The sequence below is a fragment of the Schistocerca cancellata genome, chromosome 4 (genome assembly GCF_023864275.1).
Source record: "Schistocerca cancellata isolate TAMUIC-IGC-003103 chromosome 4, iqSchCanc2.1, whole genome shotgun sequence".
Lineage (NCBI taxonomy): Eukaryota > Metazoa > Arthropoda > Insecta > Orthoptera > Acrididae > Schistocerca > Schistocerca cancellata.
The window spans coordinates 867,188,366-867,205,098 of record NC_064629.1 but is presented as its reverse complement, the minus strand read 5'-3'; the positions used below and the strand labels follow the sequence as shown (position 1 = coordinate 867,205,098).

The following is a 16,733-nucleotide window of genomic DNA, read 5'->3' as shown; positions in this document are numbered from 1 at the left end:
TTATCTAGCAATTATAAGTTGATAGTTATCCTCTTTTTGTTTATTTTATTATTATTACATTTCATTGTAATTTAATCTTTAAATTTTGAACTTGCCAATGATTAGACTATTTGACTGAACAATCAGAAACTATGTAGATACTTCTTCAGCTATCTTACTATCTTACATAATGGGCATGAAAGCACACTTGTAACGCTTGACCCTATGACTACATCGAGTAACAGTTTCAAATAGAGCCATATAGCACTCAACCACATTTATTGCTAATTTTCATCTCAGGGATTTATTTTATAAGAAAACAATAAATACTGGCAACTTACACAATGAAGACTTTTTTCAATGGTTGAGTTACTTCAGAACATTATTCCATAAGACAATGTTGAATGAAAATATGTCAACTTACTGGTTTGTCTAACCTCACAATTTGCAATGAACTAAGTCGTTTCAGGAGTTCCAAAATATTGGTTTTCTTTTCTTTTTTTTTTTTTTTTTTTTTTTTTTTAAATTTGTCATCGATATGACACTTAAAATTTTTGAGTTTCCACCTTAGTGTTTTCTTACCATGTGTTAGACATATCACCTTTTGATGTGCAGAACTGAATAAATTGAGAGAGAGACTATTCGCAGAAAACCACTCAATAATACTTTTAAGAACATTATTTACTGTTTCTTCTGTGGCTTTATGTAGGTACGAATACATTTCAATATTAGTGTTACTTGCAAGAAGAACTAATTCTGCTTGCTGTATACTAAACAGAAGATCATTTACATATAAATGAGAAACAATAGTGGACCTAAGACAGGGCCTTGTGTAACCCCTTCAGTGATTTCTCGGTCAGAAGAAACTCCCCTGCTTAATGTAGTGCCGCCACATTGTGAGCCAGGGGCCAGCACTTGCAGTATCGACAACATAGCAGAAAGGTGACAGCAGGCCAGTTACAACACCTTATGGCTGCCACCTCCATTTGGTGAATGTGATTGGAAGTGTTGCATCAGCAAAACAAGTGGGCACTGGAGCTGTACAAATACTGATCATTTTCAGCCACAGGCCTGGCAGTATGAACTCTGTGGGGAGGTGGATTTCAGCATCTGCAACGGCACCCTGCCCTGAGCTGCAGATTCATGATGGGACAGTGCATGTGCCACTTAGTGTGCCTCGAATTAGCATTTTGGACCACCTGCCAGTGGGCCGGCTACTGGCTGCCCATTGCCTCAGCAACATCAGCTCTATGGTGTCAGCACACACCGAAGGGGCATTGCTACTATGGGACAACACTACAAGTGCTACGTGCTGTAGGGAGGCGTGTATAGTACTTATGTAGATGTAGATATAGTTTAAGTGCATTTTGACAACCTCCTAGATCGTGTGACCTAAAAGTAATTGTGCTAATGCCAGTCCTTAACAATTCTGTGCACATATTCAGAAGATTCCCTACATCATAGGCCCAGCAAGTAGTTGTAGTATTCTACAACACAATGTTTCAGTGAATCTCAATCAAATGATGAGAAGTCTTCATGGCACAAAAGTTGGTTAACTGGATGATAAACTATTTCAAAACATTATTATATGGCTGTTCTGATACATCTGGAACACACTGGTCACACATTTATCTAATTTCACTGATGTGGGTGTTTTCTCCTTTTCTTTGGACCCACAGTCTTTGTGAAGATGTCATGACTGTGATGTCATTTGATGTTCACGTGAGTACATGTAATGTCTCACTTCAAAATTTTGGAACTGGCCAACAGTCCTCCCTCCTCCGCTCCCATTTTTACATATATTTTGTGCTATTATCAATAGAAATTGCTTTGAGTTCTTGTAGGTATGATCCTTGAACAAACATAAAATAATTTTTTTGCATTGACACTGAGGCTATAATACTATGAAAGTGATCTGTAAACTAAACATATCTAGCAGCTACATAGTGGAAGTTCTTTTCTCTATACATTGGGTACTGAAGCTATGGCCTTTCTATTAAATATTAGCTATGGCAGTTCTCAGTGGAATTGTTAAAATTGAATATTTCAGGTCATAACCACATTTTAAATACTTACAGTGTATGCAAATTTTCCAATTTGAAAAACGCGCCATCCCCCAGCATGCTGATGAAATTTCTTCTGAGTTTTAGCACACTTAATTTATTTGATCCTTCAAATGAAAGTCCTTCAATTTCAGTTATGTTGTTTCTGTTTAATTCCCTGAAATAAAAACAAGAAATCAGAATGTATTGGGTATTGTATGGTATTTGAACTGAAAGTGTCTTTATTGTAGCGGGTTGTTTTATTGAAATTCTTATCATTGACAATGACAATCTACATGTTTGTAAAACAGATTTGTCTAGAGCAATAAGTGAATTTTTAGTTCATTAACTGTAATAAGAGAATGTTTACAAATCCAAAGTCACAATTATGAGGATGCCAATTTCCCAAAGACACAATATGACAAGAAGCCATATACATAAATTTGAATTTGCAAGTAACAAAAACAGAAGTAGTAGTTTTGGAAGTTTGTCCACATGAAAGAATTGACACTCAGTTTATTATCTCTCTCAGTGAAAAATACTGCATATGTCAAAAATGAACTAGTTCTTGAGTGAGTGAGTGAGTGAGTGAGTGTGTGTGTGTGTGTGTGTGTGTGTGTAGAGAGAGAGAGAGAGAGAGAGAGAGAGAGAGAGAGAGAGAGAATGCCAGAGGTGGTGGTGGTGGTGGTGGTTGTTGTTGTTGAGACTACAACACATTTAGTCACACAAAAGCTAGCCTTTGGCTCTGATACTAAAATATTATGAGAGAGTTGTTGTAAAAGTGATAAAACATTAAAAGACTAATCTTACTGGGGAAAGAGAATCTATAGTTTATAATGAGGAATCTGGACCATGTGCCATTCCTGGCTGCTTCGACTGACTGTAGTGGTTCCTTGGCTTAGTATTAAATTTCGTGTAGCATACATGCACAAAGGTAAAAGCAAACAGGGACTGCACCTGTATGGGTGCTGCAGAAATTACCATTGACTGTAGACGGTTGGGGTTTCAATGGCCCTGGTCAGAAGACTTCAGGATGCTGCCGTGGGCATGATGGTATTGGGAGCACCTGCAGCTGACTCTAGCATCATCTGAGACTGTGTTATTGCTGAGCCTCCTAAAGTATCTGATTTGGGCAGTTCAAACTCACCTTGGGGCGAATAATAAAGGACTATGGGATCATGAATGCCTTGGGAGAAAGTGGAAGTGGGTACTGGCCACATATATGCCCCCTTATGCCTTCAAAACAGATCTGAGGTTTTGTCCATTGTTACCACTGTTAAGAGAAGATCAAAGTCAGTACAGGATGCCACATCTGCTGGGAGTGTGCTTAATCTCCCTGAAAGGTCTAGCCAAGCATAATAGAAGGTGGGTTTGCTGGTTATTGGGAGCTCCTACATTAGATAGTTGATGAACCTCTCAGGGAAATAGTAAGCATGTAAACAGGTCAGAAGATAGAAGGCAAGTGTCTACTTAGTATGTTTGCAAGGGGGTTGGGGAAGGGGGGGGGGGAGTCTCATCTTGGATGCAAATTTCTTGGCCACTGCTATCTAGTGGAAAACCATGGGAGACAACCATCAAAATGTGAGGAAATAAAGTATGCCATCATATTCACCTTTTAAATTACTCAAATATCATCTGAACTCTCAATGATTCACGCTATACCCTAGAATCTGAGACATTCCACTACAGTTTTCAATTCTATAGCTGAATTCCACTCTTTGGCATACAGTGCCACTTAATAAACAATACTGAAATAGGTGTTCACAAATGTACTATTAAGACTAAATATGTAATCATGTTGAGTTGCATCAATAGGGTTAGAACAGTCTGTGAGAAATATAAAGTTTTCCCCAAGATGATGATCCAACCATTCATTTTCTCTTCTTACAAACATTTTCTAAAAAAAGTTATTTACTTCTTTCTGTGAATAAAGATGAAAGGTGGAATTTTTAGATTCTGAAAGAAAATTGTGTGTATTACTAGCGGAAAAAAAGAAAGAACATCTATAGCAATGTTTGCGAGGCACATCTCTCATATTGAAATTATATGCATCAGTACGCTGCCTTGAAAGAAATGTCTAATTGTCAGTATTATCCAAACAAAGTGCTCTAAAGCACACATCTATTAATCAAGTTGTTGAAGAAATGATTAAGTTAGTCTTAATAAAAGTTAATAGGTTTAGATGATTCACTCTGTACGGCAACAATAAATTGAATTATCTGAGTCGTGTAGTTTTCAGTTTGCAGATGAGCAAAAAAATATGTAATTTCTACCTCATAATAAACAAATGAAATTTTAATTAAGGTACACTTACAATACTTTTAAGTTGACCAAGTTTTTGAATAGCTCCTTAACTGATCCTGTCAAATGGTTCCTGTTGATCTTCAGTTCGTGCAAGGCTGAGAGCTTCTCAAATGTCCCTTCCTCAATATCAGATATTTTGTTGCTACTAAGATTTCTGAAAAGTGAAACATTATCATTGTCTCCTTATGCTCTGGTGTACGTAGACACACACACACACACACACACACACACACACACACAGAAAAACCTACCAACACACACACACAGAAAAACCTACCAAAAGCATTTTGTTATCAAGGTATGTCACTCACAAGCAATGTTTAGTGAAGTTTGTGCAAAACAGGAAAATAAAAATTTAAGTTAGAAGCAACAAATTATTTTGCAGAGTACAAGAGAGAGATAAGACAGAACAAAAGGAGGAATGTAGGTTCAAAAGTTTTCTCTGACTTTTTTTTCTTATTTTTCTATGACAGAAAAATCTTAGTTAAACTAAGTATTACATTAATTATTTTCAAAAAGAAAATTAACACCTTTCCTCATTAAAGTCTTGATACTCTTGAATACAAATTATGGGTCAACTCAAGCATCTGATACCACTCACCTGCTTCGACCCATGATATAACTGTGTTCTGCTGAGTGACGTCATGGTGGTGCAACATATCTGAAATGTAACAGGTCTGCAAAGGGCATACAGGAGTGTGTCATGGTGCACTCTAGTGGGGATGTCTATATTTCTAAATTGTTTGTGAGAGTTGTTTGTGAAATTTGATTTCTTGAGTGCTGTCAGTGATAATATTATTGGAAGTATTTCTGACAGTTTGTTAGTGAGTTATTTTGGTATTGGCAGTTATGGGCAATAGATTCGTTTTTGGGTTTGGAATTATTAGTGTGGTGTGTTGTTTATGGTTGTGGATTTAATAGTATGTTTCATCTTTTGTTAGTTGTGGGTGTGACAATGAAGTTCAGGAGTAGGATGCTGCATATCACAATGAGGGACAACATGTTGAGTATGATAAAATTCCTACTGTTATTTGGTTTAATTACTAATTATGTGAAGTGTCATGTTTCTAGAGGAGGTATGACAATAACCAAAGTTGCTGCACCTCCGACCAGGGATCAGTATATGTATGTTTGAAATTGGTATTAATGCATGTTCCTTTTTAATTTTTTGGGTTGTTTGATAGTTGTTGGTAATTACGTTGGATCGAGTGGTACATATCATAGTTGTTTTATCTACATTGGTGAGGTTAAGTTTTCGATATTAGTTATACGAGCAATTTTGGTTTTCTGGTATCGTGGGCACATCGAAAGTTGTTGTCGATACTGCATTTCATTAGTTTTCGTAATATCATGATAGGTGGGTAATGCAATTTTTTTTATTGGTATCAGTCTCTCAATGTGAGCTACAGGGGCACAACTTAGGCTGTTGATACCCTTTTCTGTTAGTTTTCACGATTTTTTGCCATTTATTGTTTCTGTTGTTGTGACGTTTTGTACACTGTACTATTAATGTGATTTTGCGGTTGTTTTCCGTTGGTTGTCCCAATAGTTCCAATATTTGTTATTAAGAATTTGGGTAATTCTATACTTTGTGATTAAATTGTGGTGCCATGGAAACTTTTAGGAGTATCGGTCACTATTTTGAAATCATATATGTGTTGCAGGTTGGGGCCTGGATGATGTCACTGGTCACAGATGATGGGTGGTATTGTATGCACTGGTTTACCCCAAATTACTTACCAGTTTTCCCATGAATAATATGTTAAGTCATTAATTTTTTTGACAGCTAACTAGGTATAAAAAGTCTCATTTGTATTGTAGATGCAGCATTTGTACACCAAGTGTAAACCGCTTGGAACGAAGCAGGAGCCAAAGTGACACAGTAAAGAGCAGCAATGGGGTTGGTACTGTTATATAGGTCTTAATCTATTGTCAAGTTGAGAAAAACTAAGTACTTTAAGCTACAGTGAAGACAGAACATACTGCTGTTGCTTCTTGCAAAGGACAAACCACGAGAATGAAGAAAAACATTGAGAAAATGATCAATTCACACCCACAGACTGTAGTAACAAAAAAATTTCTGAAAACGAAAATCCAATGTAACATCTTATAGACAATTTTAGTACAGGTATAATGTTTTTACTTCCATACAGATGCTTCAAAATTGTGATCTAAAGGCAAATTCAATCTTTTACTAATGTCTAAAAATCTAATATGTACTTTCAATTTCCCATCTATAAATATTGTTGTCAACACAATAACACCTAGAAGCTACAAAATTTACAAATAAATTTGATGCAGAATGTGTTGTTATTGGCTGGTTGATAAGCAATAACACCATTTGGTAATTAATCAGCTATATGCTTTGCTCAGAAATCTGTCTCAGTATTTGGAGAAGTTTCGCTGATCATCACATACTTATTTTTAATAACACTGCAAAGATGAAGGGAAGACAATTTGCTGCAGTGAGATGCCTCTACAAAATAAATAAGAGCAAACATTCCTGAGAAGGCTAAAAATATTATATCTTTCAGCTGTTTGCTGTGAATTAACGACTAAAATTATCTAGTCTGTCATCCAGTCAAGAATGTGAGTGACAGTTATGCTACTGCACATACTTATTTCTCCCTTCCATCCTCACAGACGAATTGCTCTGAAAGTAACTTGAGCACAATTTATTATGTTTGTGATACACTTCTAGCCAACATAATACAACTGAAATTCTTACAATAAATTAACTTGCCTCTCTAAAAATATAATACGGGAAATTCTGTTTTAGTACTAGTTACAAATTTATATCTTCTTACTCATGAGCAGCACTATCTCAGTTAAGTATAATTTTTGCATACAGTCTCACTACATTTGACCTGTATCATGAACAGTTATCACACTAATGACTATATCTATTATCTTACTCAGTGGACAATTTTTTTAGAGTATTTCTGAATATGAAAGCAATAAAATCACACCCTGTGCCCTTTCTTTTAAATACAGAGTGTGTGGGAAAGCTTTTCCACTTTTATAAGATGCACGATACACTTGTGTGCTTTAATTTCGGCAAAATAATAAATCCAAGCAAGGACCTCAATAATTTTCCTGAAGGATTCTGCCTCATTTCAAAATTAAATAAATAAATCCAAAAGTGAACATGTGATGTGTCTCAGTTATTTCACCAGATTTATGGGGCTAGTATTCCTGTTAAATACACTGACAGGTACACTAATTCCATTCTAAAGGAAGTATTTTTTCTTCTTCTAAATAATAAGTTTGGGGTTAATACTTCGATGAATCATTACAGACAAAGTAGATGAGGTAATCAGCCACAGCCACGAAAGGAAAAATTTCACAGTTTACAACTAGTAATGCAGATAAGGATTGTCGGATGTAGATTTGACTACTGCTCCTGCTACCCACACCAAATTACAAATAAATTCAACTTGCAAGTATTTTCCATAATCTGACTGTTGCCATAAGATTAATCTAAAAACAGATTTGGAAGTGTGTACAAATCTAAATATGCTAATCAAACCTTTTTTTACATAATGAATGACAACACACAATTATACAAATATAGTGTAAATAAAATTATTTTAAACAAATAAACTGCATTCTGTGAATGTTACTTGCTCAAATTCACAGATGAGGTACCATTTGGATATTTTCACTCAACTGATGATAAAAAATTTCATCATTATCAAAGTATATCCTTTTTGATTTTTTGGTAGGTGGAAGAGCCCTACAGAGCAACTTCTTGCCTCTGACTTGAGTTCTTCCAACTGGAGCTCTCAACATTACATGTAAACTGTTCAACATTCACTTTTAGTTTAGATTAGTGTGGTGTATCCATTTAATTGATTATCAGGCACTGCTGACAGTCCATTTAATTGCCTCTTGCTGCAGTAAATAAAAAATCACTTTACCTGTGTTGGTGACCCTCTCCCTATTGTCGAAGCCTTAAACAAGACCCACCCGATGTGATAATGTTGTAGCATCACATGATAACCATAAAAAAACAAGTAGTTTTAATCAAGTGCAATGTCTGATGGGGTTAAACTAAGAAAATAATCTCACATAATTTATTCTTGAGACATAACAACGGGGGCAGAGGGGGAGGGGGTAGGGCGGTAAGCAGTTCTGCAGTCATACCAATAAAAGAAGAAGATGATACGGTGGTCTGGGTGTGTGACAACAAGGTCTTCAGCACCACCCATACGAGTGTTGATAAAATACAATTCATGGAATTATAAAACTTCAGCTACAACTAACAATAATGAAAACTCTCTCTCTCTCTCTCTCTCTCTCTCTCTCTCTCTCTCTCACACACACACACACACACACACACACACACACACACACACAGAGAGAGAGAGAGAGAGAGAGAGAGAGAGAGAGAGAGAGAGAGAGAGAGAGAGAGATATTATAGAATTTTGACTAAATACAGGCATATATTTCAATACTTACATAATTTCAATTGATGAGTTGTCCGGAAAGCTTTCCAATGTAACTTCTCTTATATTATTATAACTTACATCCAATGACTTAAGTGTGGGAAGATTGTGAAGTGCATTTGCATCAATTTTTCTAATTTGATTGTGAGCCCTGTGAACAGTCACAAATCTGGGTTAAGTACATAACAGTGTAAGGAGCAATTTGCAAGCCACATAACCCTCAATCAAACACTGCATCTGTTGAACAGATAGATGAAAATATACCCCTCAATGTTCATATGTTAATGACTAATGAAGTTTTTCGCCACTCTTGCCTCTGAATGGCAACAGATCCATCTAAAAACATATATGGCAGCAGAACACACACATAAAAGACATTTGAAAGGAGAGGGGTGAAGGAAAAGGGGCAGATTTTGGGAAAGTCACCCAATGGTAGCTTAAAGGTAACACATACACTTGATAAATTGCAATGAAAATTCACAAGACAGAATTGATGACCAGTTTTTACCTTCATGAGGTGACATTCCGGTACTGCCAATAGACAAATGTAAAAGCACATACACTATCCTCACTTTTAAAACTAGTAGTTCATTCCTCAATTAAGAAAGAGGGACAGGTCAGGGAAGATTGAAAAGGAAGGGCAGGTCACTTGGACCCCAGCCTCATAGGGCTCACAACATATGATGCCTAGCATGGATTAGGAAATGTACTGTCAGCCTTTCCCTCTCCCTTTGCCAAAGAATGAACTATTAGTTGAGAAATCTAGGACATTGTATGTTCCTTTATATGTGTCAACTGAAAGAAAATATTGGCCATAAATCCTGTCTCATAGTTTTAAAAACAAAAATGAGAAAGACACTGTAACAAAACAGAGAGAATACTGGTAACTCTCAATGTTAAGCTAGTATTAGACATCTCTACTGACATTTTTTCCTACTATTTTGAATTTGTTGCCTCTTTTTTCAATACATGTTTCACTTCCAATTGTTTCACTGCACAAAAGTCAAACCATATGAAGAGGAATAGTGTGACAATGTTTAAACTGTCCACATGAAGTCATCAAAAAGGGGTGCACAATGCCACGAATACAATTTCTGATCACTTACCCAGGGATATAAAATGTCTGTCAGAAAGCAAAGTAAAATTTGAGAACAAACTGAAAAAGTTTCATCTCAACAACTCCTATTCCATAGAATAATTTCAATTATTTTAATGTGTAAAAGATGGTGGGTAGGAATTATAACTTTTTTTACAAAAAACTTGCAACAATTGTTCAGCATATAGCCATATTTAAAATTAATTTGTGATGTGAATATGAAATGACTAATCCCGCAGCATTATGATTTATTGTGCAAAATGATCTATGGAACATGAGACTAATGGACCTTCAGAATTAGTTACAGATTTCTCAAGCTGAGATTGGTCTCTCTTACATTACAGAGTTCGTTTGATGGGGAAGGTAGCCTGTGCCATCACAAATTACAATGCCAAGTGGTATTTACTCGACCCACTTGGAAATAGCTCATTTTTAACTAGAAGTACACCCTCCAACTTATGAAGGACGGTGGCACAATCGTCAGGGCACCACAGTCATACTCAGGGAGAATGAGTTACAGTTACTTACGCGGCAGTAAGAGTTTATAATAGGGATATTGCGGTTACACATTTTGCACAGCAGTGTTAACAGTAATCACCATGAGCTGTGACACAGATATGATGGCTGTGTCAACAGCTGGTCATAGGTGCCCAACAACATAACATCAGACAGAGGATAAGTTTTGCAATAATAAATTGGAAGCAGTAACGCAAAATTCCAACATGAATATACCTTGGCATGTACAATGTATTAAAGTGGTCATAATCAGAAACATCCACGCAATGTTTATCATAGCAAGAAAAATAATTTTGTGACGAAGCTGGAATTACTACCTTCTGTTTGGTTTCCTGTAGCAGAGGTGTTTCTCATGAAATCACAGGTGATGGCTTCCCTAACCTAAAAGTTACCTTCCAACCAGAATTACACTTCAGGTTACACTGGGGACCACTGCTGGCACAACCTCCATTATGAAAAAGTAGTGAAAAATACAGAAGATGTGGCAGCGGCAAATTAAACCCTTCAGAACTTGACCTAGTCTTATTCAGGCATCCTACACCACTTCAAATGAATGCTAGAATCGATCATTCCTTCAACATCCTTTATTTAAAACAGCTCTACATCTGAAATGACTAGTATGTCTTACTTCTTGCAACATTCTTACTGCAGACCTTTACAACAACATCTAAGAAATTGTGAACTGCTGTAAGCCAATCCCTTGTTTAACAGTCTAAAATTGAAAGTATCTGTTCTTATCAACTGATCAAAGCGCAATGACAAAGTGATACATTTACCCACCTGTATGCAGTAAAGTAAATGACTTACATGGTTACAAAGTTTTTCCTGCGTCCAATGATGATAACAAAAGGAGAGAATAAGAGGTACATTTGTCTTTGATACTGAGGTCACTGTGAACACCCCACCAGCTTCATAACATGGTCCTATTGAAAGCGATATGTCCTTGCCTTATGCTGCCCTACAAATTGACCTTCCCAGCCAGTTATAAGTAGTCCTATAGTTTAATGTTGACTCTTAATCACAATGCTATTTGGTAGTTTTTTCACACAAACAAATTGTTGTAAAATGTGAAAGGAGTAACTGCTTTTAACATTAGTAATTTATTCGCCTAAGTATCATTTTATAATGATATAGGATTTAGCAACTTAATACAAGGAAAATGTAAGTAATATACACAGATATATAAATATACACACGTGTTTAATGGGGTCAGGGCAAAACAGGTGACAAAAAAATCTTAGGACCAACTTAAACCACAAACAGATGTGTCCTATGCCTGAAAATTCACAGACTCATACATAGTAACAGCCAGCAACAGGTAGCAGGCCTTACTCCTGAAGCAAAAGTTTTGACCATCTTGCAACATTCATACTTTCGGTTTTGTTTTAGTATGAGGGATGGTGCTTTATTTTCAATTCTTTTATGATACTAACAATGACTAGCCAAGACTCATTATGAACCTATGACATGTTCTGTAAGTGTTTACCTAATTCCACAACACGTTTCAGAGGTTTAAACTACCACAATTACTGTGTCAAATGTGAAGGTGTATGTAATATAACACGAGAGAAAAGGAGGAAATAATAATTGGGGACAGCGTCAAGGGTTCCCCAAAGGCATGACATGGCACATATATGTCATATTAATCTACACAACTCCACCTGATGATAGAGGTTTAAAATTATGGAACGTAACATACAAATAAATTGTGACTACTAGTAGTAAACCTGTTGTATCATTTGATATCAATAATAGTCACAGTAAAGCTGAACCAATAATGTTTGTATTATAAGCTCTTTAAGATATTTTATCTGTTACTATTTATGAAAACATACCTAAACAGTTTTGGGGTACAGCACACACTGGCTTTGACAGTAGTGATGGAGTTTACTAGTGGTAAGATAACATAGAATAAAGACTCTTAAGGTTTAACATTTAGTCAGCACTGAATGAATTGGATAAATATGTCCACTTGTAATCGACAATCTTTCAGAGTATATTAGGCATAGTCCATATCAATTCAGGCAGGCTACGAAAAAATCTTACCTTCATAGTCTCGGATGTTAAAATGAAGGACTAAGTAAAAGCACATGTATTTTTTTGTTTCATTCAAAAAAATTTCTGCTCCGAGATACAGCCCTCCTAAGATGACACAGCACATACCATTTTGAAGATGCGAATTTTGGAAAAAATTTTAAAATGTTGTATCTTTGCAACAGTTCTAGATCCACAGTTTTTCCCCCAACATTTGAGGCTTTAATGAAACCAATTGGTTACCCATGTATCATTCAAAGTATTTTCCACTGATCTCAACAGGTGATAGTCAGAGGGAGCAATGTCTGGAGAACACGACGGGTGGGCTAGGAATTCACATTTTAACGTTTCCAAGTACGTTTTGACCTCTTTTGAAACGTGGGGTCAAGGGTTGTCGTGCTGCAAAATCACTTTATCGTGCCTCTCGCTGTATTGCAGCCATTTGTGTTTTAATTCTCTGCGCAAATGCATTAATTGCATTCAATAACAAGCACCTGTGATTGTTTTACTTGGTTTTAACACCTCATAGTACACGATGCTGAGCTGGTCCCACCAAATGCAGAGCATTATCTTGGAGTCGTGAATATTCGGTTTGGCCATCAACGTGGAAGCATGGCCAGGATATCCCCATGATTTTTTGTGTTTAGGGTTATTGAAAGGAACCCATTTTTCGTTCCTGGTCACATTGCGATGCAGAAATCCCTTCCATTTTTGCCACTGAAGCAACTGTTCACAAACACACAAATGCCGTTCAACGTCTCTTGGTTTCAGCTCACACGGAACCCCAAGTTCCGTCTTTCTGAATCATGCCCATTGCCTAGAGATGTTTTGAAATGGCTTGCTGTGTCACCCTCACTAATCGTGCCAATTCTTCTTGAATTTGATGCAAGCATTCACTCAGCAATGTCTCCAATTCTGCATCTTCAAAAACATTCTCTCTTCCACCTCTACGAGGCTTGTAAACTGACATTTTCAATCAAGAACAACTTTATGAGGCAGACACAAATCGAATGAGGTTATGTTGACCGAGGTCCAAGCTAACTGCCTGACGTCTGCGATCTGTTTCTTTCGATCACTACTTACTGCTGTTGCCACCTATGAGAAAATGGCGGAAGCAAAGTTGTACACCTTGTACTATAGTGTTCTGAACTTAATTTTACAATTTAAGAAATTTTTTTTTTAAAAAATGCCAATCCAATAAATTTTGATTTTTTTCTGTTGATTAGTACCATACAGTTCTACATTCCTTAAAAAAGAGAGCTTCCACTTTTCCGTTGATCAGGTTTTATAAACAATTGAAATTTTTGCCAGATATAAAACCTGTTTTATTACCACACTGTCACATAACAGGGTCATAAAAATAAAAACCTAGCCTTATTTAACATAATTTTAGTTTTGAAAGAAAGATTTTTCAAGCAGTCTAAATGGGTCCAAAACGTATGTGAAAGCTGCAAAGACTTTCAATTTATACTACTTCTGTGCAATCTGTTTTGTACTGTAATTAGCCAGTCAATGAACTAAAAATGTGTTCCACTGCTTCAGTATCTTCCTTTGATATACTGATGCCTTCCTGCTGTACCAATAGGAACTGGAGCACTTACAATCTTCAAAACATTGTGAACAGGAAGTGAGCATTGATGGTGGTGTTGCTGTCCTTCAGCTGGAAACCTATATCCAGTAGCTGGTCCATGCGGTAGCATAAAGTTCACTACAATTTTGTTTAAATCATAACTGGTGTCTATAATCTCTGCAATCCACCAGTCACAGTCATATACACACGCCACAAATATCCCCCTTCTCAAGTTGTGAATCTGAATATTATCCTGCTGTTTCTGAGGTGTTGGCCGAATTAACGAAATTTCTTCTTTCTTGCCCTTTAAAGTAAATGCAATATGAGCTTGCCCATCACTTGAGTCCAAAAATGTGTCTTCTGAATTTCTTTCAGGCCAAGTGTCTGTACAGACAGTCGTCCCTTTCCAGGGCAGTTACCACATTCTTGAAACAAATAAGTCTCTTGCTTTATGACACAGACTACTAATGATTTCACACGCCCAACCAAGTTGTCATATGTCACCCAGTAAGTTCTTCAAAGTTACCACACAAAGTTCAAAATTTGTGCAGTACACACATAAACAGCCATCTCTAGGTGGATGAGGAACTACCCACTTACGTCGTAGCGCATAAAATTTTGATCTTCCAATATGTAACGTTGTATAGTTACTCTCATAAACTGCAAAAGTTTCTTTAACACTGCGAGTAATGTACCTCTTCACTTTCACAACTTTTTGACCTTCAACTGTTACAGTTATAGTGTCTCTTTTGTTAGCACTCTGTGAGAACAATCTCATTTATCTTCCAAATAAAATAACTGCACTATTTGAACTCAAGCTGCTTCTACAGGATGAACAAAATAAGGACCTGGTCTTCCAAAGACTCCTTTTACAGACGTCACATTTCTTGATTTGTCTACCATGTACTTTGATACTGATGGAACGTGGCATAATAGTTAAAACTTGCACCTTTTCACTGTAGGATGCACTATATTCAACAGCTGAATTGATATTTGTGAAAAATTCCTGGCAAGAGGTCCAAGAGTGCTTTGATACATTTTCTTCTGAAGACGGAATTCCTACTTTGAAGAGTGTGGTCAGTTTAGTAATTTTTCTGTGCTTTCTTGATGCAAAGAGCTTATGACTCAACTTCACTGACCACGGTTTCTTAACATGACTAACACCTACCTCTGTAGTTGACTGATTCAGGGTATTTAATTCTTCCTCTATTGATGCAGAATCTACATCATCTGTACTGCAGGAGGCTTCACCTTGCTTAGATACTATCATTGTTGTTATTCTGTCAAAACATTTAGAACATAAAAAGTCATCACTGGAAGCATCTTCACTTTCAAACACAGTCTTCAAATGAGAACACTTATTACCAACTTAAACAAAGTCTATTTTTGTTTGTCTTCTATATCACTCTTTTATGAATATGCAAATACCTCACGGAAACACAGAACTCACTGGATGGTCTCAGATTTCTTAGAAGCCTCTTCAGTAAACAAATTAAGACTGAACAACTACAATACAGAAACCTGCAATGAACAACCACGACAAAGAAACTACAACAAAGTGAAAGAAATATCTGCAACAATGAAAGTGAAAAGAAATAATGCAACAAACAAAGTGATTAGAAATAAAAAAATAAAAAGATATTCTGTAAAATAAAACCTGTCCAACTTAAAAGTGGAAGCTCTTCTTTACAGAGAATATAGAACTACATGGTACTAAGCAACAGGAAAAATCTAACTTTTGTGGACTGGCATTTTTGAAGAAGAAAAAATCTGTAATTTATATAAAAAAATAAAATAAAAAATTCAAAACTCAGCAGTAAAAGAACTTTGACAGATTTTTCCAAATGGAAGATACCATTGTAATCACAAAGCAGTTATCTTTCAAATAAAGAAAACTCTAACAAAATATCTAGAACTGTTACAGAGATACAGCACTGTAACATTTTTTCCAAAATTCACATCTTCAAAATGGTGTTCACAGTGACATCTTTGGAGGCCTTTACCTTGGGGCAGGAAATTTTTTTTGGAGAAAACAAAAAAAAGTGTGTTTCTTACTTACTCCTGAATTTTAACATATGCTAAATTCATTAACATCCGAGTGTATGAAGGTAACCCCCCTGCCTGAAGTGATACGGATTATGCCATCAAATGTACTGTGGACAGTGTGGCATAGTTTAATATGTTCATGCAGCCAACAAGATCACAATTACTGGTCAGTTGTCATGACAACTGAAAAGAGTAATGTAGTGCAATAACTGTCATTCTGTCAGTTAAATATAGGTAAACCATGTCTAAAAGACTTTCAGTTCAGTAACTCTTATACTCAATGAGCATCTCTTCAGAAACACTTAAAAACTGCTTGTAATGTAAATAAATATTGGCATTTTTTCACAATACGAGCTCTCTAAATGTTATTTCATGTTGGACTCAAGGATAAAATGTACACACTCAATATCTTTCCACATCCCAAAAGCACCCTGGGAATAATTTGTGTGATGTAATGTAATATTCACAAACTTGCTTTTTAGTAAGTTTTGTCACGATTTATTCAGCACACTGTTACATTTCACTAAATGCATTATGAGAAACTTGTATCTACCTACTCTTGAGAAAAGCAAAGCTACTTCAAAAAATGCACTTACTAAAATAATTGTACTTACAGGCTCAGTGTTGTGAGATTCAACTGAGCATCCACAACTGGTATTTCAGTTAAGTAGTTTTTATTCAAATTCCTGCAAAAAATT

General features: G+C 36.1%; 1 protein-coding gene across 1 annotated transcript in view; it reads right to left on the bottom strand.

Annotated features, from left to right (window-relative positions):
* Positions 1-16,733, bottom strand: part of LOC126185006 (leucine-rich repeats and immunoglobulin-like domains protein 3) — a 76,180-nt gene that overhangs the window by 56,441 nt on the left and 3,006 nt on the right. The window contains exons 2-5 of the mRNA XM_049927733.1: positions 16,650-16,721; positions 8,787-8,924; positions 4,336-4,479; positions 2,056-2,199 (exon numbers count right to left, since the gene is read on the bottom strand). Of these exons, the coding sequence (XP_049783690.1) occupies positions 2,056-2,199; positions 4,336-4,479; positions 8,787-8,924; positions 16,650-16,721 (498 nt within the window). The remainder of the gene's footprint in view (positions 1-2,055; positions 2,200-4,335; positions 4,480-8,786; positions 8,925-16,649; positions 16,722-16,733) is intronic.